Source organism: Megalobrama amblycephala, linkage group LG7, assembly GCF_018812025.1.
Source record: "Megalobrama amblycephala isolate DHTTF-2021 linkage group LG7, ASM1881202v1, whole genome shotgun sequence".
Lineage (NCBI taxonomy): Eukaryota > Metazoa > Chordata > Actinopteri > Cypriniformes > Xenocyprididae > Megalobrama > Megalobrama amblycephala.
The window spans coordinates 11,160,644-11,184,109 of record NC_063050.1 but is presented as its reverse complement, the minus strand read 5'-3'; the positions used below and the strand labels follow the sequence as shown (position 1 = coordinate 11,184,109).

Here is a 23,466-nt window from a genome sequence, read left to right as displayed (position 1 = left end):
TCAATGTGTTACGCCACGGATCCCGAATGCTCTGCATCGTGGGTTTGAAACTCAGTGTGACACATGCCCAGACCGCATGAGGTACTGTGGCAGGAAAAGATGCAGAACTTGTGTCTGTTCTAGGCATTCTGCCTAAAACTGGTCTAATCTGAAGCTATCACATGCAATTCCTTTATGTCCAAATTCGTAGTTATTCTTCTTCCCCCTGTATGGTAATCAATGAACCATAAGAAGGAAAATTATCAAATTTGGCATGCTTGTAGTGATAGTAATTAAAAGTAATTTGACCAACTTTGGAGTATCTAGGACTAAGTCTATAGCGCCACCACCAGTTCAAATATTCACTTTTGTAAAGGTTATAACTTTTGAACCCTTTGTTTCAGAAAAATGAATGTCAATACAACTGATTCCTCTCTTCATACTGATCACATTCAATATCTTACATTAAGTCTCCACCCAGTACAGTAGTGGCCATTTTGAAAAGTACAGTATTCCGTTTTTTCGCTACTCCTCCTTCAAAATTTGTCCAATTTTGTCCAAACTTTGATCAGGTGATCTTTGGTCTGAGCCGCACAGAAATGACTGAACAGATTTTTTTTATTCATCTTTGTTCAAAAGTTATGATGTCACGAAGTTAACGAGGTTGACCCAAAATTGCTATAGAGGCTGTATCTCGGCCAAACTTTGAGCAATCAAAACTAAAATTGGTACACTTGATCAAGACCATGATCTGAGGTTCCATGCCAAATTTGGGAACAGCGCCACCTACAGGTCATGAGATCTGAAAAATGGCTATTTTGGCCAATAACTTTTGAACACTTTATTAGAAAATCAAGATCTTGGTGTCTATGGATTCCCTGTGCCATGCCGAATCCGAGGATATCGAATTCGTCAACATCGGATGAACCACGTGTCCGCCATTTTGAATTTTGTCATAAATTGCAATAACTTTTAAACAATTTGACATATCTTCACACAAATTGGTATGTATGACCTTTAGAAGGTCCTGAAGGTACCTGAGAAGTTTCAACACAGCGCCACCTACTGTTCCACAGATGTAATGATTATTGCAAAACCACTTATAACTTTTGAAAACACTTTCCAAAATGTGTATGCTTTATGTCATTTTATTCCCTGGCTTATGCCGATTCCGACGATGTGTCATTTGTCATTTTCCTTAAATGTACCTGTCCGCCATATTGAAATAAATGGAAAACAGTTTTTTCGCTACTCCTCCTACAATTTTTGTCCAATTTTGTCCAAAATCAGCTCAGGTGATCTTTGGACCGAGCCGCACAGAAATGACTGAATGGATTTTTGATATTCACTACCATTCCCAAGATATTCATCTCTGAATGTGACCTTGCTTGTGTTTGTTGTCTTATGCTAGTTAGCTTAGCATGCTAATTGCTTAGCATGCTAACCAGTTGTCATTCTCTTTAATGTGGCTCTTCAGTTATCAAGTTAACCATGAGCTTCATTAGCATTAAGTTAGCTTAGCATGCTAATATGGTTAGCATGCTAAGTAATGCTTTTTTTGTGAACTCTTTGTTAGACTAAAAGGTTTCTTCCACAGTCTGTTGAATGTGCATCCTCAAGTAGCTCAATGTGTAAAGCCAGTTATCTGAAGAGCCCTGTATCCGAAGTTAGTGGGTTCGAATCCCAGGTGGAGCGGTTTTATAAAATAGTGTGTTTTGATTCCTTTACTGCCTCTTGGATTAGAAATAAATTCTTTTTGTTTCATGCTGTGTTCATTTTCATCTAAGCTTATGTACATTCTGAGTTCATTCTTGCCCGTAATTCTGAACCAGCTGTTTCATGTTTGTTCATTTTCTGCTGTTTTTCCTCTTCCTGCTCTGTATTGCACTACAGCATGATGAGCTGCAGAATGATCTAAAGTGCAGCTTTATAAGAATTCTTCATTTTGAGTTCATTTTCACATGAACTAATAAACTTCGGCAGGTGTGGAAACATTCACTTGCACAGTGGTGCAATGAGATGAGAAATGGACCTTGGACCCGGAGGTCGTGGATTCAAATCTCGTGTGGGGTTCCTTTATACAATTGTGTGTAATGAGTCATTTTGATACCTTTTTTATCCAAATAAGGATTGTGCTAATCTTTATTCCTCTTCAATGAGATACAAGTATTTTAGTTCATTCCGTGTTCATTCTCTGAACTTCTATTGATTTTCATTAGGGGCCAAGCCCCAAAGGGGCTGTAGCCCCTATTGTAATTGTACGTTTTCCCTTTTATTATTAGGGGCCAAGCCCCAAAGGGGCTGTAGCCCCTATTGTAATTGTACGTTTTCCCTTTTATTATTATTATTCTTCCTCCCGAATGGGAGTCTATGGCAGCCCTATCAACGGAACATGAGAAAATGATGAAATTTGGCACACTTGTAGTGATGGTCATGTCTAGAAATCTGACCAATTTTGGAGTCTCAAGGACCAACTCTATAGCGCCACCACCAGTTCAAAAATTCAACATTCTAAAGGTTATAACTTTTGAACCATTTGCTCTAGAAAAATACAATTTAGTACATCTGATTTGTCTCTTCATGCTGATTCTATTCAAATTCTTACATTAAGTCTCCACCCATTACAGTAGCGGCCATTTTGAAAAGTACAGTAGTCCGTTTTTTCGCTACTCCTCCTTCAAAATTTGTCCAATTTTGTCCAGACTTTGATCAGGTGATCTTTGGTCTGAGCCGCACAGAAATGACTGAGCAGATTTTTTTTTATTCATCTTTGTTCAAAAGTTATGATGTCACGAAGTTAATGAGGTTTACCCAAAATTGCTATAGAGGCTGTATCTCAGCCAAACTTTGAGCGATCAAAACAAAAATTCGTACACTTGATCAAGACCATGATCTGAGGTTCCTTGCCGAATTTGGGAACAGCGCCACCTACAGGTCATGAGATCTGTAAAATGGATATTTTGGCCAATAACTTTTGAACACTTTATTAGAAAATCAAGATCTTGGTGTCTATGGATTCCTTGGGCCATGCCGAATCCGGGGATATTGAATTTGTCAACATCGGATGAAAAGCATGTCCGCCATTTTGAATTTTGTCATAAATTTCAATATCTTTTAAACTATTTGACATATCTTCACAAAAATTAGTATGTATGACCTTTAGTAGGTCCCGAAGGTACCTGAGAAGTTTCAACACAGCGCCACCTACTGTTCCACAGATATAATGTTTTTTGCAAAAATGCTTATAACTTTTGAAAACACTTTCCAAAACGTGTATACTTTATGTCATTTTATTCCCTGGCTAATGCCAATTCCAACGATGTGTCATTTGTCATTTTCCTTAAATGTACCTGTCTGCCATATTGAAATAAATGAAAAACAGTTTTTTCGCTACTCCTCCCACAAATTTTGTCCTATTTTGTCCACAATCAGCTCAGAAGATCTTTGGACCGAGCCGCATAGAAATGACTGAACGGATTTTTGATATTCGCTACCGTTCCCGAGATATTTGTCTCTGAATGTGACCTTCCTTGTGATTGTTATCTTATGCTAGTTAGCTTAGCATGCTAATTGCTTAGCATGCTAACCAGTTGTCATTCTTTTTAATGTGGCTCTTCAGCTATCAAGTTAACCATGAGCTTCATTAGCATTAAGTTAGCTTGGCATGCTAATATGGTTAGCATGCTAAGAAATGTTTTTTTTGTAAATTCTTTGTTACACTAAAAGTTCTCTTCCACAACATGTTGAACATGTGTCATAATGTAGCTCAATGTGTAAAGCCAGGTACCTGACGAGCCCTGTACCTAAAGATAGTGGGTTCGAATCTCGGGTGGAGTGGTTTTATGAAATTGTGTGTTTTGATTCCGTTATTGCCTCTAGATTAGAAATAAATGCTTTTTGTTTCATGCTGTGTTCATTTTCATCTAAGCTTCTGTACTTTCTGAGTTCATTCTCGCCCATAATTCTGAACCAGGTGTTTCATGTTTGTTCATTTTCTGCTGTTTTTCTTCTTCCTGCTCTGTATTGCGCTACAGCATGATGAGCTGCAGAATGATCTAAAGTAAAGTTATTAAATATAACATTCAGTGCAGTTTCATAAAAATTCTTCTTTTTGAGTCCATTTTCACATAAACTAGTGAACTTCGGCAGTTGTGTCAACAGTTACCTGCACAGTGGTGCAATGACATGCGCAATGGACACTGGACCTGGAGGTTGTGGGTTCGAATCCCGTGTTGGGTGGTCATTATGCAATTGTGTGTAATGAGTCATTTTGATTCCTTTTTTATCCAAATAAGCATTGTACTAATCTTTATTCCTCTTGAATTAGATACAAGTGTTTTTAGTTCATTCTGTGTTCATTCTCATCTGAACTTCTATTGATTTTCATTTCATTTCCACCTGTCCTTCTGAACCAGCTGTTTTGCATGTACATTCAATTTCTGCTGTTTTTGCTCTACCTGCTCCGTATTGCGCTACTGCCCCTTCTGGGGCTTGGCCCCGAATTGCTGCTTGCAGCTATATTTAATATATATTTCAAAATTATATGGTTAAAAGTATTTGTTCTCCGTTTATACAAATTAGATCATGCCGTATGATTGCCTAACAAAAAATAGTTTGTATTAACCATTAACATGGTAATTAAAAATCCTTATTGTACATCATGATGCATATATGAACAGAAAAGTGTCTTTATTTAAACATATTGTTGTTAAATATTTTAGACATCAATCTGATTAAAATTCAACACGTGTATGTGTAGCGCAACTATGACTATTTAAGCCCAGCCTCGCACTTCTGGTTCTGTGGCTGCAGTTCTGCAACTGGATATTATTGGGGAATTGAGAGGTGTGTCGTGTAGCCTAATCACAAATCAGTAAGTTGAAATGATCAAGAATTTGTTTTGTTTCTTTTGCCTTTTCTTTTTTTTTTTTTTGGCTTTTAATTAGTTTGGTCTATCTAGAAGAGGTAGCATTTCCCCATGCTTGTGAGCTAGAACACAATGAAAAGTAAGGAAATGAAAAGCGGATGCACAGTTTAAGAATTGGCAAGCACCTCATGTCAGATAAGAGAACCACTCTTAAAGTTTAATGACGCAAAGTTTTTAAAAGTTTAAAAAGTTCATATCCAGAGGGTGCCAAAGGTCATTCTCACACTGGGAGTAATACAAAGCGTCCAGTGGACTTGACAGAAATTTTGATACACAGCAAAAAACCCCAGTGTTAAATTAATTCCCCCCAAAGTACACACTCAAGAGTGTTGAAACTGAACACTTAAGCAGTGTTAAAGTTAATGAGACAATTAAGTGATTGAGTGATCACCATTGTGGGGATCAGTGTTTGCTTTAGTTGGGCTCTTGAAAAAAGTCAAGTGGACTTTTTAATATTAGATTTTGTTTGGCTACTAACTGAGTTATAAGAGCCAGACAAGCCAAGAAAGCAAAGAGGAAATGTGATCAGGTGTTGTTGGTTCGGTTTTGTCATAATCATTATTTGACCTGAATCACTGAACTCATTTAGAGCCCAATCTCTGAGTTTACTGATTACTGTAGCCCTGTGATTCTACTGCATAAGATCCAACCTTTTCAATATTATCAGATCTATTTTGTTTAGACACACACACAGACGTCAAAAATCAGTGTATGAATTTCAACAACGGTGATCATCAAAAAGCATGTTGCAGTGCATTCTGGGTGCCACCAATCAAAACTCCTCCATGGCTCCCATCATGCATTGCAGCATGAATAAAAACAGAGCTGAATTATCTTAGTAGCTCCTTTTATTTTTGCTGTTTTTTTTTTTTGTGACTTTTTATTGGCTTGTTTTGTGATGTTCAGAGTTGATCTGTTCATCAGGCTGTTTGTCACATTGGTTGAGATTTATATGAAAATGCTGTATCTTATTCTGTAGAATCAGTGCTGCTGTAATCAGTAAAGTAAATCGAACTCAGATATTAGTCTCTAAAGGAGGTCAGTGATTCAGGTCAAATGTTGATTATGTCAAAACAAAACAAACAACATCTGATCACATTTCCTCTTTGCTTTCTTGGCTTGTCTGGCTGTTGTAACTCAATAAGGAAAACACTTAAACTATAATGTTAAAAGATTGAGGATCAAGAGCTCAACTAAAGCAAACAATGATCACCATAATGGTGACTTAAATTGTGATTCTTTCCTTTATTAACAGCAGGTATCTTCACTAATGGTCAATCATCACTCAATTATTCACATAATTATCTCATTACTTTAACACTCTTGAGTATGGACTCAAAGAGTCCAGAGAGTTAATTTAACACAGGACTTTTTGTTTTGTATTAGCTTAACACTCTGAGGTCTGAAAACGCGCCGGCGCGTTTTGCAGGTTTTTTTTCACATTGCAGCAAAACAGACTTAAAATACTCCGTCATTTTTTGTCATAGAGACATAAGTAATATATCAATTGAAACTATAGAATATCTTCTTTTATTTGTATACACTCAGAGTAAACACACAATGTTGTGCTTTTTGTAAAATAAAGAAAACTAACATGATGCGTGATTTCTCCTCTCCCTCTGAACGAAGTCCAATCTGATAGTTCTCAGAAAATGAACTGTAACTTAGTGAATACTAATGACAAAAAAATTACACTTATGTCTAAAAAAACGTTAAGATGTCAGGTTTTAAATCATGTAAGTCAAATCGAAAACAAACCTTCTGTGTTTATGTAATCTGTATGAAAAGAGAACCATGTCAGAAGTCCGTGATTCAGCTCATTATCTGCTAATGCGGCCACGCCCACAGAGCCAGCGCTATTCAGACGCAAATTCAGAGGCAATACATGCATTCATCGTCTCAATCGTGTATTTATTGTCTTGAAAAGTGTTTATCTGGATGTAAAAGTCATGGTTAGGGAGCTCTAGAAGACATGCAGTTAGTTCCTGTTTTCTTTTCTTCTATAGATGAATTTTAGATGAGTTTTTGTTTCTTTAGCGCCCTCCGGCTGCAGTATGAATTGGAAACTCCATTCATGGAATAGCCTCTTCTTCTTTTAGATGAATTTGTGGACTAAAAATGCCCAGAGCGCCCTCCGACTTCAAGGATGAATTGAAAACACCAGCGCTCATAGTAATGACAATGAATATTAAATAAATATAACTTCTCTGTATAGAAAATTGACATTGAGAATCCAATATTTCTCCAAATGTGCATGCTTTTAAACTAAAAGCCTATATTCAGACTCTTTGCATCACAGAAATACATTATATTTTAAAGTATAATATAAAACCATTACTTTATATTGTAATAATATTTTTCTGTATGTTTCATATATCATGATGAGCTTGAGACATCACAGAAGGTTTTTTTCACAGCCTACCTGACTGAAATGCCTCATTAATATGCAAGTCATTTCAGCTCATTACTATCCAATTCTTTTGTCTTCTCAGGTGAGAATGGCCCATTATTCAGTGGTGATTCACGCCTCCAGGCATACTGTGTTTCTTGGCAAAAAGTGTCTTACAAAAACTAAATCAATATATTGTTTTATATGAAGGAGTAGGCAGCATAATTTTTACATAATTTTGAAGCAAAAACTCTAGTTTACAACCTCCAATATCCTAAAGTATTGTAAACACAGATTTACTATACTTTTTTTGGTCTTATTTCAGTGACTTAAGTTTTTTGTTTTTTCAGTAACCACGCATAAACATTATTCCTTCAAAAACACAAACACATACATACATGTTCCTCACATATTATTGTAGCCTAGTTTATGCTGAATACAGTGTAATGACACTTTTGTCATTAAATTTATATGTTTATGAACAACTGAAAAAAGCACAAATGTCAGGGCATGTCAAAACTTCTCCAGGCCCCAAATCAGCCTCAGACTCCAGAGGGTTAATACAGTGGTTCCCAAACGTTTTCTTCCAAATATTTTTTTGTATATTTATTTATTAAAAATACAGAAAGCACATTAATATGCCTATTGTTAAACATTTATATTTAATAAAACGTTTTTTTTTTTTTTCTTTCTATTTGAATATTTTAACATATAATGAATTCATGTGATGGTAAGTTAAATTCAGCATCATAACTCCAGTTTTCAGTGTCACATGACCCTTAAGAAATATGCAGATTTTCTGCTCCGTAAACATTTCTGTTTATTATCGATGTTGAAAACAGTTGTGTTCCTTCATATTTTTGAGTAAACATATTTTTTATTTAATGAATATACATGCATTCAATAATGAACTCTCAGACATGACCTTGATTGTAAAATTATGATTTTAAATATTGCGATTAATACAGAACTAGCTACTTAACTAGCCTGCTTGGCTTCTTAACCTTTGCACTGGTGAATGTGAGAGTGAGATATGCCTCTTAATATTTTCTTGTCTTTTAACCGCGCTGGATGCGACGGCCGCGCTGTAACAGCTGATGTCTACACATCCATTTGTCCTTTGTGTCTTAATGCTGGAGTTCGTCAGAAACGGTAAAGGGCATCAGTTTACTCATGTCATGCTGCATCCAGTAACAGCATCACTGATTGAACATCAATGGGTTTGCGTTGTGCTGCTCACGCCTGGTCACGTTGTTTTGGTATTTGTGAATTTGAAGTAGGCCTACATTCATAATCTGCCTTACGTTTACCTGACGCTGACAGTACTTTCATAAAATTGTCCAATCTTAGTGCAGAACAATGTATCATTCATTTATATTTTTCCATTTATTTATATTTTCCCAGCAGTATTCAATCTTGATTCTCCAGTCACGCCATCTAGTGGTCTGTTATTTCACGGCAACAACTGCTACAACTGATAACAGACCATTCAATCTGGTACTGCGAGTCATTTTGAGATATTAAAGATGTCACATACATTTTTCATGTTCAAATATTTACTGATCTGGCAAGTAGCCACATAATATGCGGAATAATTACACACCCTGCAGAGGTTAGTTTTGCATAATAATCTGCTGACTGTGCACTATCCCTCAGCCTTGCCACGCCCCCTGATCATAACTCCGCCCCCTCCATCTGGAAAAAATGCAGGATCTGAGTTTCATTCTACCCACCTGATCTCAGCTCAGAGTTAAAGGTCAATCATTGCAGCATTTCAGTGGCACAGTGGTGCAGCTTAAAAATGTTTTTCATTAGATTTCAGTCATTATATAAAGGTCTAATTAGACCTGTCCTGTAAGATTGTCATTTGGGTGGTCACGGACTAATTGGGATTTTGTTCCTGCCAAAATGTATTTTAGCTCACCACTGTATATCTGGTTGAATGTACAAGATGATATGGTTATAGAGTTTGGATCTGAGAGAGTTTCAGACTGGAAGTTTGTATTCTAGTTTCAAATGAAATCACTTCCTGTGTTGGCACTATAAAATGAACTATTAAGAGTAGACATCATTATAGGAACCACAGCTCATCTGTGAAGATGAAGAAGACGCAAGAACAAATAATGGAATTAGAGGGCTTTTATGAAAATGATGTCAGAAATAATGGCACAACTGGACGTCAGAGACACTGCCGGGATGAAGGACAAGCTAGAAATCGCAGTATGCTGAAAGTCTGATTTGAAGCTTTTATATGAAATGTATTACACATAATTTTTTTGGACATATTATATGTTCTTGTTTGCATGTTTTACAGCAGTATATTCAGATGTTTGCCATTATAGAACAAAATATTTGACTTACAAATCTTGATTTGAAATTTTATTTTTGGTTATATGGAGTGTATTCATTAATATTTGTGTTTTCATCTTGTTTCTCAGAAGGAAGTCGATGTTTGGTGCTGACCACAGTGTGTCTCGGGATCCTTTGTCTTCTTCTGATTCCTGCCATTATATATCAGCACATTAAGGGTGCTTCTAAAAAAGGTTAGATATTATGTACATTTATTTATTTATTTATTTATTTAAATTACATGTGTACAGTTGTGTTTCTACTAGGATATGTGTGGGGTCCAGATGGTTTGTTCATATCCATTGAGCAGAAGAGCTGGTCTGACAGCAGGCAGTACTGCAGGGATCATGGTGGTGATCTGGTCATTATCAGAACTGAAGAGAAGCAGGTGAGTTTGTGTGAGTGTCTGTTCATGAATGAGAGCAATCAGACTTATTCCTGTGTTTATTCACATACAGAGGCACATAACTTCATTAGTCAAGGACAATGTGTGGATTGGTTTGTCTGACATTGAGAATGAGGGCATGTGGAAATGGGTGGATAATTCACCACTGAAACAAGGGTAAGTGACAAAACACTCACAGAAAATCACTAACTTTTTCTCTTGAAACTGTCATTCTGCAAGTACTGATTTATGAATTGCTTGTGTAACCTCTCTGGTCCTTACTGCCCTGCTCTTAATGGGACTCGAACCCACACACTAACAATGACACTAGAAACCACAGTCTCTAGTGAGCCTCTTGAAATCAGTGAGGTTTTACCTGCACAGCGCATATTTTCTTTGTTACATTCCTCTTTTGGTAAATGGATAAAAACTTTGGTTGAACATTTGAATAATAGATATCTGACACATGTTATTCAGGTTTTGGGACGTGGGTGAGCCGAATAACTATCATGGTGATGAGGACTGCATTGGATTGAATCCTGGAATACACACCCTGAACAATTGGGGTGATTTTGTTTGCTCTTACAAGAGAAAAGGGCTTTGTGAGAAAAGGGGTTTGTGAGATATAGGGTTTTATCATGCTTTTACTTGCATCTTCTGATGGAATCAATCTTATTGTGATCATATTAGTTATTATTACAATTCATATATTTTAAAACAATGTCAGTTTATTTCATCCTGTTTTAACTGCTTTCATGTGAAATTGCTGCACACTTTACATCTGATGTGTTCATGTCTTGCTCCATCACTAGCAGCTCTATGTTAATGTAATGTTACCAAGTGTTTCATTTGTGCACATATTGTATATAGTGGCATTGCATAGCAGTCTAAGCTGTCCCAGATTAAAATGAACCCTAAAAGGCTGAAAATTAAAAATCAAAGACATAATTACTAAACTTCATTTTTGCTTTTATTTCTTGCTTCATTCATGACTGTCAGCTTCATTGCATTTGATGAAAACACGTGTTGCTGTTTTGTTAAATAGATACAAACACTTTTTTTTTTTAACGTTTTAACATTTTCTTAAACTTGGACCTCCTCCTTGTTGGTCTTTTCACATAATCACTGAATGACCAATAACATCTCAAGCACCACCAGCCTATAAAAATAATTTAAAAAATGTTTTCAGATTTTTTTCACACTCCTGGTTTTACCTGAACCTTTGTGTGTGTTAATAAAAATGCGTAAAAGGATATCAGAACAGATATTGTATTTTGAGGATATTTATCATGAATGCAGTTTAACACTGGTTCTCTCTGGGACCCACCGCTCTGCACATTTTGTATTTCTTCCTTATTTAACGCACCTGTTTCAGATCATCAGCGTATTAGCAGAGAGCTCCATTACTGAACTGATAAGAGACATGCTAAATGTGCAGACCTGTGGGTTGAGAACCACTGCAATGTAATTTATTTGAAAACTGGAACAGCTTGTTTTGAGACACTGTTTCTGATTTATGTGGAATATAAAAAAAAAAAGGTTAGTTAGGGTGGTTGATTACACACACTCAGACACACATTTACGTTTAAACACTATGTAAATGTACATTTTGCATAATAGGCTCTACGGATGCTTGATTATGGCAAAAGTTGATCACGATTATTTAACAGGATTATTGGTGGTGATGTGATATGATCACAGTCTTATGTCACGATATGAGTAAGTGAATTTTCACAACCATCAATGCTTCAGCAAAAACTAAAAAGAAAAGATACTAAGTAAATTAAAAACAACTACAGAAGTAAACAGTATGAAATACAATAACAGCAAAGAATTAATTACAGAAAAAAAAAAAAAAAAAAACTTTTTTAAGGTTTTTGGGAGGATGCAGTAACAGTGGTATACAGATAATTAATAGCCTAAAACAAAACTTGCATTGCATACTCTTTCATTAAATATAGATTAAGTCTTACTAAAGCTACTCAGATATTCAGTAAAGATTGTGTTTTTCCTTTGTCATATATTGTTTATCCCCTAAAGCAGGGGTTCCCAACCATGTTCGTTTTTATTGTTGCTGAAGGCCGTTGTCATGAGAAATTGGGCATACGTTAAGTGCACATACAACATGCTTGAAATATAAAATGAATGCCTATGTATTGATTAATAAAACAAACTGGAAACACAACCATGTCTAAAAATGTATTTCTTATAAGGATAAGGAATGTTGCAACATTCATTTATTTTACATGAATTAATTGTCATGCTAAGTACTCTGAACCAGCTTTTGAAGTACCAAAGCCTTAATAGACTATTTCAGCAATTGCTTCGAAACAGAAATTTTAAAATGCTCAGCTACTTTTATAAGATCATCTTTTCTACATATATCCAATTGTTCAGGTGTTAGATTATTAATAAAAACATGGAAATCGAAAGAACTCATTTTTTCTTACCTGATGCTGCCTGATCTTTTACACAATCAATTCCTCAGACACCCCAAATGTTCTTCCCTCACACAGCACCACTGTTACAATCTGCACATAATACAAATTATTAATTTTACAAGGAAAAAGGGAGGGGGAAAAAAACAACTCCGGATCATCTGCAATAATTACAGAATATCCCGGACGAGCCCCCATTAAATGTTACGACCCAAAAACATCTCACGTTGCCTAGGGACATTAAAGGTTCTCTAAGCGATCCTGAGCGGAGTAACTTCCTGTTGACGTTCGAAGTGTTGTCAAACAAAACAGATGCTAGCTAGACCCTCCCTCCGCCTCCTCCTCCCCTCCCATCCGTGCTTCCTGAAACAGTCATGAACGCGCATTTAAAATCATTCTTGTCGGTTATTGGCTGGAGCATGTTTATTATGATTCGTGGTCCAGGCTGCACCAGTTTGTTTTTATTGCCATTTTTGGAGCTTGTGGTGACTACAGAGTTTTTTTTACAGTGTGTTCAGGGGACAGGCAGCTAGCGGATAGTGAGGAGATGTTTGCTGTATGTGACAAAAAATGTTTTGGCCTAAAAACGCGTGACATTGCTTAGAGGACCTTTAAGGGAATGCAACATTTAAGAAAAATAAATTACCAAAATTAAACTTAACATATTAGTGCAAAATCAAACAGTGGGCACGTAGTGAAGAGGAGGACAGAGGTTCAAGCAGAGAATATTTATTCAATTTACCCCCCCCCCCCCCCCCACCAGTAGAATAAAGGAAAAACTTTAAATATATACAAAAATATATGTATTTACAATTAACAATAACCAAAAGAAAAAGAAAGAACTTTGAAATAAATACACACTCACCAAATGAACCAAGTGTTGCCAAATCAAAGAACAGAATAAAACAAAAACCTTCTAACTAAGGACTTTAAATCTAACCTAGACTATTAAAAAAACAAAAAAACAAAATAACATCTTCAGCGTGCCCTAACTTAACTATACTAACTAAACCAAACAAAACTTACAGCGGGTGGCAACACTCCTAAACTAATGAATTAATACATAGAAAATAACCTACGTGAAACGCAATGTAAGTCACGTGACATAGTATCCTGCTCTCCATCTTACCTGGCCAGGCTGGTGAACAAAGAAACAGTAAGAAACAGAATACAAAAGGATATACAAGATAATCAAAAGTAAAACAAATATACAATGTGGGGGATAACAAAACAGGCATACGTTTGGGCTACACAAACATTTCATGAGGCAAACAAACTCAGCACAGCCCAGCCCAAACCAGTCCCCCCGACGGAAACAGATGCGATCTCGCCCTTTATACTTCTGACGGGAGCGGTCAACGGTCAGCGGCCAAACCCCTTTTTAAAAGGACAGAAAGAAAAAATCAAAATCAAGTAAAAACACAAAGAATAACCATATAAATAGAACTAACCGTAACAATCATTAATTTTCAACATGTGGGAACTAACTATATTGGAACCAAAAAAACATACCTAATATAATATAAGCTAAGATAGCAGGCTAATTGAGTATATATATGATGTGCTAGTACATAAGTTAACTAAAAAAAAACAGTAAGAATGAGAAATGCTTGATTTCACAACCTATAGCTTCAGTTATATACTAGTATATTAACTAATTTAAAAGGCATTAATGGCCATTATAACACATTTTAAATAATATAAATCATAACAAGAATTACAATCAGGCGCTAAAAATACTATCCATTAAAAGTCTGTCTCATCACACTGGTGTGAAATGAAACCACTTCCTGTTTGGGGTTAGCACTTAAAAAAAAAAAAAAAAAAAAGTTTCTGCTTTTATATGAAGTGTATTAACATGGAATTATTTTTCCCTTTATTTATTTATTTATTTTTTAAAATAGTCTTGTAAAGAAGGAATGGCGGAGCAGATGTGTTTGAGGAAATGAGAATTGCATACAGTTTTGAATGATCTTTCTAGGAATATGTCAGGGTTTCTGATTTTATATGAAGTGTATTAATATGGAATTATTTTCCATGAAATTAACTTTTTTTTTTTCAAAGGTCTGTTTCTTATCTAAAGAAAAATGTTTTTTTTTTGTTTGTTAGTTTTTTTTGATAAAGGCTTATTTAAAACATTATTTAAAAAAAATATGATGTAAATTGTTTCAATTTTGATATTTGCACATCCACACATCTCCATCAAAGCAGAGAAAGACCACTTAATGAGTTACTAAAACATTCGAAGAGTTAAATCAGACAATCAACAGCTTACAGGACAATTACACCACAAAAACCCACAACAAAAAGTGTTTAATTAACTCTCCTCTGAGTTTATTTGAGTCCACACTCGAGAGTGCTGAAATTAACACTGAAGCAGTGTTAAAGTTAATGAAATTATTATGTGAATAATTACATGATGAAAACACCTGATGTTAACAAACAGAATCACTAAAGGAAAGAATCACAATTTTAAGTCACCATTATGGAGATTAGTGTTTGATTTAGTTCTGCTCTTGATCCTTGACTTTTTAACATGGTTTCAGGTGGCTGCTGTAATTGAGTTAAAACAGCCAGACAAACCAAGAAAACAAAGAGGAAATGTTATCAGGTGTTGTTGGTTTTGTTTTGACATAATCATCATTTGACCTGAATCACTGGCCTCATTTAGAGCCCAATCTCTGAGTAAAGTCCAAAGTATACTTAACTTTTTACACGTATGAAAGGGTCAGCGTACAGTGTGCATGATGCAAATTTCGTCATCAGAAGAGTATGTGCATACTGTACGCACATCACCGGATTATATATTATATATTACTATATATATATTATATATTACTAATTAGTTTATCTACAAGGTGGAAATCCTGCCCTGGGGCCGTCGATTCACAAGGTAATCAAAGAAACATAGAAACAACGGAGGCCTATATAAACGACAGATTGTGCGAAGAGGTTAGAAAGTACCATCATTTGTATAACTCTAGCATGAAAGAATACAAATTTATCTACTTGTGGCAAGAGATTGCTCAAAACTTGCTCATACTACTTTACTGTACTTTCACTTCTGCTATAGCTTCTGCATTCCATATAAGTTGTCTTTTCAGCAGGGACTTTCTCTTAAGGAGGCAAAGGAGGAAGTGCTTCCTCAAAAAAAAGAAAAAAAAAGAATTAGAAAACAATCCACAGTACAAAACTGTTCAAGTGATAACCCCCACCTCTCGTTTCTGTGTGTGATCCCCATGACCCCATCCACACATCAGTCTGAATGAATAAATTAATGGGAAGTCTAATTAAAGCTACAATATGTAGATTTTCGCTGCTAGAGGTCGCCTATTCAAAACAAAGGCGTAGCTTGATGAAGCAGAGTTTGAGTGCAGAGTCTTGGGAGATGCCGTCTTCACCTCACAGCTGGCGGAAAAGAAACGGGATGGTAAATCATGTTAATGGATGAGATTATTAACATTACTGTACTATAAAGCAGAGCAGGACTAGTGATGTTGGAGCTGAACGAGGCCGATAGATAATGATTGATAATGAGAGACGAGCACGACACATGTTTCGAGAGCAGTGGAACTTTTATTATGTCTCAGTCACTGCTTCCGTTTCTTAGTGTCAAGCATGAGGTAACACAGCATTGTGTTACTGTATTGGAAATTATGTTATGACGTTACTGTGAGACACTTGTTGCACACTGCAGTATAAGCTTGATCGATTTTAGAATATCATAATGCTGGGTGGCTTGTGTTGATAAATGGCATGCAATTAATTTTAAAATGTATTGTATGATGGAGAAAATGCTGTATTACTTAGCTACTTGACACAATAGTGATTTTCTCTGAGGCATTGTAAAAGCAATATAACAATAATTAGTTTTCTGTCTATAAATGTGACCAAACAGTTGTTCCCTTGTCTAATAAAATGTGTAATATATTAAAGCATAAAGGTAAATACTTGCCTTCAACACTGCTCCAGTATTACTTATAACACTCTGAGTGTGGACTCATATAAACCCTGAGCAGTGTTCATTTAACACTGGGAAATGTGCTGTGTATAGGGGTTCTGCACAACTTCCGTATTCTAACAGGTCTTTTGTATGTGTTTCCTTAAACAAAGAGCTGTTTTACTCAAGAAACCTTCAAAGGAACTACCAAATATGACTATAATCAATGCCACTTGCATATGCAGATATCTAAAAAAAAAAAAAAAATCTTCTCACTAACATTTGGAAATTATAATCAAATAAAAAGAACTGTGCTGCTGTTAACGCTTTTTCCAACAACTGGATGCGATGGACCACTTTTCCCATTTGGTCATGTGATATTTAACATATCCCCCATTAACTTCACGTTTTGATTTTAAGGACATTTTAGTTCATTTTGGTGTCAAAAACCATTTCTGTACTATGTTTAACCCAAGTGGGCCACAAACATCCTGAAAAGTGAAGCCAAAGCATTTCAAATTTAAAGATTGTTAAAGACACAATTTTACACAAAATTGTGTACTTTTTCTTCACAAAGTATAAGTAGGGGGGATGCAGCTTAGGGTAAATATTGCGAACAAACAAGAGAGCACTGGAAATAAAGAAAACAGGAACAATAGGAACAAAATACACTTCAACATAAACGTCTTAAACACAAGACAGGGGAACGTGGAGCAGGAATCATATCACCAGCATCCCTGCATGTGATTTGCAAAAAGCATGGATGAATAAAAGGCAGAACATTGACACCTACATACAGTATATACTGTGAAAATATGAATATCTTGTTGTAACCATGTTGTGTTTTATATCTGATAAAATGAAGACATTGTCCTCTGACACCCGGTGCCATGTTGATTTAAATTAGGATTCAACCCCAGTCAGTTAAAAGTCAGCAACATAAAGGTCCATTTATTTGTTCAGTAAAATTGTTCATTTGTGGTCACAGATTCCTCTTGTTGGATTTTGTAACTGGCAACATGGTTTTGATACAGTCATAGTTCGGGTCTGAGGAGAGTTTCTGACTGGAAGTCTAAATTTTATTAAATGCAGCGTCAAATGAAATCACTTCCCATGTGGGTTTAGCAATCATTTAAAAACACTATACTCATCATATTGATGAACACACCTCATCTGTTAAGATGTTCTGTAAGACACAAGAGCAAATCATGGAAATAGAGGCCATTTATGAAAGTGATGAAGATACTGACACTACTGGACCTCGAAAATGGAGTAAAAACAAGGATAAAGGGAAAGCTCAAAATTACGGTAAACAGAAATTTAGTTTATTGCCAAGAGGATTTTTAGTTAATAGTGTCACTGTAACGCTTTAAAATACTGATCCTTCATTAATGAATAACTACACAGTAACAAATGAGTAATGCATTATTAACACTCTAGTAAGTACTATTAACTAACAAGAAACTGATTAATGAATTAGTAAGTAACAGTGCTCAGTTGAAGGTGGTAGTTCACTATTAGCTAATCATAATGTTTTTTTTACCTTCCAGAGATCTACTAAGAACTACGGGTTCATAATTATTGTGAATAATACATAATGTATAATTAATTCTAAAGTGAAGTTCATGGTAACCCACTAGTAATGACTGACGTATTACCAAATCCTTCAGAAGGAATTACTACTTATTTGGATCAGTATTCTAAAGTGAAACGCATAATAACTCTCTAGTAACTACTGAAGTCATTGTAAACTTTTGAGGTTTTTGTAAAGTATTGAATAGTAATAACTCAAGAGTTACTACATCATTCTAAAACTACTACTTATTTGGATCAGTATTCTAAAGTGAAGATCATGGTAACCCACTAGTAATTACTTAAGTGTTACCAAATACGTCAGAAGGAATTACTGTACAAAACTGTACAAAAACCTCAAAAGTTTACAAAGACTTCAGTAGTTACTAGAGAGTTATCATGTTTCTCACTTTAGAATACTGATCCAAATAATTAATAATTCCTTCTGAAGGATTTGGTAATACTTCAGTCATTACTAGTGTGTTACCATGACCTTTACTTTAGAATTAATTTGAAATTATGTATTATTCACATTAATTACAAACCTGTATATAGTAGTTCTTAGTAGTTCTCTGGGAGGTATTAAAAAACGTAGTAAAGTAGTTACTGATTAGCTAATAGTGAACTACCGCATTCAACTGAGCACTATTACTTACTAATACTTTAATATGCAGGTCATTACAACTCATTATGCGATTCTTTTGTCTTCTCAGGTGTAAATCATCCATTATTCATGATGATTCACGCCTCCACGCATACTGTGTTTCTTGACAAAAAGTGTCTTACAAAATTTAAATCTCTCTATTGTTTTATATAAACGAGTAGGTAGGATAATCTTTACATAATTTTGAAGCAAAACCTCTAGTCTACAATCTCCAATACCTAGAAGTCTTGTGAACACATATATAATATTAGTTTTTTGGCCTTATTTCAGTGACTTAGGTTTTTTTGTTTTCTCAATAACCACGCATTAACGTTATTCCTTCAAAAATACAAACATGTACATACATGTTCCTCACATATTATGGTAGCCTAGTTTGTTCTGAATACAGTGTAATGACACTTTTTCCATTAATATGTTTATGAACAACTGAAAAAAGCACAAATGTCAGGGCATGTCAAAACTTCTCCAGGCCCCAAATCAGCCTCAGACTCCAGAGGGTTAAGCTAAAAGCCTATATGAAATGCCACAGAGGTAACATAATTGTTCAGACACTTTACATCACAGAAATACATTATATTTTAAAGTATATAATAGAATACCATTATTTTAAATTGTAATAATATTTCACAGTATTGCTGTTTTTTTTCTATGTTTGATATACACCATGATGAGCTTGAGACATGATCACAGAGGGTTTTTTCACAGCCTACCTGACTGAAAGAGCTCATTATTATGCAGGTCATTAGAGGTCTTTATGCAAATCTTTTGTCTTCTCAGGTGTGAATTACCTCATTATTCATGATGATTCACGCCTCCACGCATACTGTGTTTCTTGACAAAAAGTGTCTTACAAAAATTAAATCAATATAGTGTTTTATATGAACGAGAAGGCAGGATAATTTTTACATCACTTTGAAGCAAAAACTCTACAACCTCCAATACCCAGAAGTCTTGTGAACACAGATTTAATATACTTTTTTGGTCTTATTTCAGTGACTTAAGTTTTTTGTTTTTTCAATAACCACACATAAACGTTATTCCTTCAAAAACACAAACGCGTACATACATGTTCCTCACATATTATTGTAGCCTAGTTTGTGCTGAATACAGTGTAATGACACTTTTTCCATTAATATGTTTATGAACAACTGAAAAAAGCACAAATGTCAGGGCATGTCAAAACTTCTCCAGGGCCCAAAAATCCTCAGACCCCTGAGGGTTAATCAGAGTTTCTTGTTAGTTAATAGTAGTTACTAGAGTGTTAATAATGCATTACTCATTTGTTCCTGTGTAGTTATTCATTAATGATGGATCAGTATTCTAAAGTGTTAGCAGTGTCACTAAAGTTTGAGGAAATTAGAAATGTTCTGTATTTTAAACATATTAAGAACTGTGTGACATGAACAATGTCAATGTCTTTATAAAAGTGCATACTTTTATAAAGACATTGGCATTACCTAAAAAGGTTGATATGATACTTAATTTCTAATAATATGAAGGGTATTCACTGATATTTCTGTGTTTTCTCTCTGTTTGTCAGGAGGAAGTAGACGTTTGGTGTTGATGACAGTGTGTCTCGGGATCATTTGTGTTGTTCTGCTGGTCTCCATCATAGCGCAGCACATCTCCAACACAGCAGAGAGAGAATCTCTCTTCAAGAGTAACAAGAACACAGTCCAAGAGTTCAATCAGACCATCAACAGCTTACAGGACAATTACACTGAACTAATGACTGAAAAAGAGCAACTGAAGAACAACTTCAGCTCTCTGAGTCAGAAAAAACTGGAGCTGGAGACCAGAGTCAATGATCTTACAGCTGAGAAAAGCCAGTTCCAGAGAAACATTGATTCTTTGAGTCAGAAGAAACTGGAGTTAGAAAGCAAAGTCACGTCTTTGAGTGATGAACTGAAGTTAAAAGCTTTTAATGAAGGTTAGTATCCATTTTTCACCCTAGTTTTCTTTATCTTTACATGTACATGGTTTTAAAAATGTGTGTATTTCTATTAGGATATTTGTGCGGTTTAGATGGTTTGTTCATATCCAATAAGAAGATGAGCTGGTCTGACAGCAGGCAGTACTGCAGGGATCGAGGAGCTGATCTGGTCATTATCGACACTGAAGTGAAGCAGGTGAGTTTGTGTGAGTGTCTGTTCATGAATGAGAGGAATCACACTTATTCCTGTTTTGTTTTTGTTTTTTCACACACAGAGATGCATAAATTCATTTGCCAAAGAGAGAATGTGGATTGGTTTGTCTGACATTGAGCACGAGGGCAATTTAACATGGGTGGATAATTCACCACTGAATCAAGGGTAAGTGCTAAAACACTTACACTAAGAGAAAATCACTGTGTGTTTTGTTGGTTGCTCTTTTGTACACTCCTTATCAAAATTGAGCCATTGCAACATTATGAAAACTGATGAAAACATACTTTCTACAAATATGACAACAACTACAATGAAAGATACTTCCTATAAATAAATTCAAAAGAATATGCTTATTTTGTATTCGTGACTGAGAAAATTTGGGGTTGTGAATAATTAAAAAATCGAATATGTTATTTAGGTTTTGGAGCGAAGGTGAGCCGAATGATGAACATGGAAAGGAGGACTGTGTTGAAATTATGTCTTCTTGTACATCTTTTAACCTGAACAACTGGAATGATCTCCCATGCTCTGAGAAGAGAAAAGGCATTTGTGAGAAATAGGGTTCATCCCGTCTTGTTGTGGTTTTACTTCTTTTATTTTATGGAAGCATTTCTTCTTGTGAATGCTGAATTTCTGATAGAGGTGCCTGCCTTTAAAACAGTCTGCTACATTCATTTTATATAAACGGCTTTCATGATATCAATTTTGTTTCAAACTTTTCTGTAAATTACAAAATTGCAAGCTTATATTCAGATGAATGGAAAAGTAAAATTGCCATTATTTTCTTACTGCTTTATTAAACTCAGAGCATCCAATTTCTCACAGTGTGAATCAGGGTGATCTGGGACACCAAACCTCTAATGTGTTCATGCACCATCTCAAGCAGCTCTATGTCATTATACAGAAGTCTAAAATTTTAGACTACAGAAGTCTAAAATGTCCCAGATTGCCCTGATTCACCCTATTATTCTGATATTGAGTTTCTGTCGAACTGCTTTTGTGTTGATTTGCCTTCTCATTGAACAAAATGGTCAATACCATCATTATCTAGTAAACTTGCCAATTTTTCCCACATCATTCTTGTGTGTCTGCTTTATTGCACTACAGCAGGGTTGTCCGGCGTGCCCTGATCCTCGAATGCCTCTGGGTAAATCGTAAAAAGGCCTAAAGCCCAACCCGTTGGGGACTTCAGATTCTAGAGAGCATTTGATTGGTGATGTCATTAAAATCCTTGATTCATATTGGCGGAAGTGAGAGATTGTAGTATGAATGCTTGAGAAGTTTTGAATGCTTATGTAGTAGGATGGCCCCTTTAAGAAGGCAAGGCAAGGCAATTTTATTTGTATAGCACATTTCATACACAATGCTAATTCAAAGTGCTTTACATAAAGAGGAAACAAATACATAATAATAAAAAAGGAATGCATAAGAAATAAAAATAACAGTAAAAACAGAGAATGCCACTGTCTTGATGGAAGAGTTAGGAAGTTTCCGGGAGTTTTTTGCTGTCTGTCAGAGCGGATCTAAACTGATATATCCATCAGAGCAGATCTAAACAGATCTTCCTCACAGAGAGGGATAACTGAAAAAAAAATATTTACATTTGTCAGGTACACTGTAAAAAGTAATACACTCTATCTACTCAATAAAATTGTGGTAACAGATTACAAGCAATATTATTAATTAAAGTCAACATATACAAACTGAGTTAAAATTAATCAAATTAATTCCTTAAAAGTCAACTATTTAAAATGTGTAAAATTAGCAAACACCATTACAAATACCACAAACTGACATAAAAAGCAATAAGTCGAACTGGGCAACTAAATGCAATACTGATCACCATAGTGGTGAGCAAACTTTTTCAATAAAATCGGCATCAACATCTAAACCTCTGTTAATTTGTGTGTTTCTCTTTCCTTCAGTGATTTTACTTGTTATCATCAGGTGTCTTCAAAGTTGGCAATAAGAAAATAAAGAGTTCTTAATTAATCTTTTACATCTGTCTGTTATTCAGATATTTTTGTTTAAATGTTACTTAAATTTTACTCGTTTTAAATCGTTGACATTTAAGGAATTAATTTGATTAATTCTAACTCAGTTCTATTTGTTGAATTTAATTAATAATATTGCTTGTAATCTGTTGCCAAAATTTTATGGAGTAGATATAGCTTTATTTACAGTGTAATAATTACTTTTTACAGTGTAGCTGTGCGTTTAAACAGTACACTTACAGACAAATCTTCCTGGACTAACTCTATCCAAGGCTCCATCCAGGGATAACTCTACTCAACTTTGTAGTCCGTCAGACCAGATCTAAACAGATCTATCCACCATTACGCCTATGGAATATCCTCACTTTAATAGCAAAACAAATCTGTGTGTTTGTGTGTGTGTGTGTGTGTGTGTGCGCGTGCGTTTTTGTGACATATCAGGACACAGATTTGTATAATGACATGGGTATGACAAGGAGAGGGTGACTTATGAGGACATTACCCCATGTCCCCATTTTTCAAAAGGCTTATAAATTGATTTTTTTTTTTTTTTTTTTTGAGAAAGTAAAAATGTGCACAGTTTCCTGTGATGGGTAGGTTTAGGTGTAGGATTGGTGTAGGGGGATAGAATATACGGTTTGTACAGTATAAAAACCATTACACCTATATGCATTGTCCCCAC

General features: G+C 35.3%; 2 protein-coding genes across 3 annotated transcripts; both read left to right on the top strand.

Moving 5' to 3' along the window:
- The first annotated feature begins 9,310 nt into the window (after positions 1 to 9,310).
- LOC125271380 (CD209 antigen-like protein 2) lies at positions 9,311 to 12,426 on the top strand. 2 transcript variants are annotated; one of them, XM_048195458.1, is made up of 5 exons: positions 9,311 to 9,515; positions 9,734 to 9,838; positions 9,896 to 10,032; positions 10,103 to 10,206; positions 10,507 to 12,426. In XM_048195458.1, the coding sequence occupies exons 1-5, from the start codon at positions 9,395 to 9,397 to the stop codon at positions 10,649 to 10,651; spliced, it is 612 nt and encodes a 203-aa protein (XP_048051415.1). In that variant the 5' UTR covers positions 9,311 to 9,394; the 3' UTR covers positions 10,652 to 12,426. The 2 variants fall into 2 exon arrangements, with proteins under 2 accessions (XP_048051415.1, XP_048051416.1); XM_048195459.1 differs by having other exon boundaries at positions 9,316 to 9,515; positions 9,911 to 10,032; positions 10,507 to 12,350.
- Positions 12,427 to 17,546: 5,120 nt separating this feature from the next.
- Positions 17,547 to 21,864, top strand: LOC125271368 (CD209 antigen-like protein B). The gene is made up of 5 exons (XM_048195437.1): positions 17,547 to 17,715; positions 20,184 to 20,573; positions 20,651 to 20,772; positions 20,852 to 20,955; positions 21,209 to 21,864. The coding sequence occupies exons 1-5, from the start codon at positions 17,589 to 17,591 to the stop codon at positions 21,348 to 21,350; spliced, it is 885 nt and encodes a 294-aa protein (XP_048051394.1). The 5' UTR covers positions 17,547 to 17,588; the 3' UTR covers positions 21,351 to 21,864.
- The last annotated feature ends 1,602 nt before the right edge of the window (positions 21,865 to 23,466 follow it).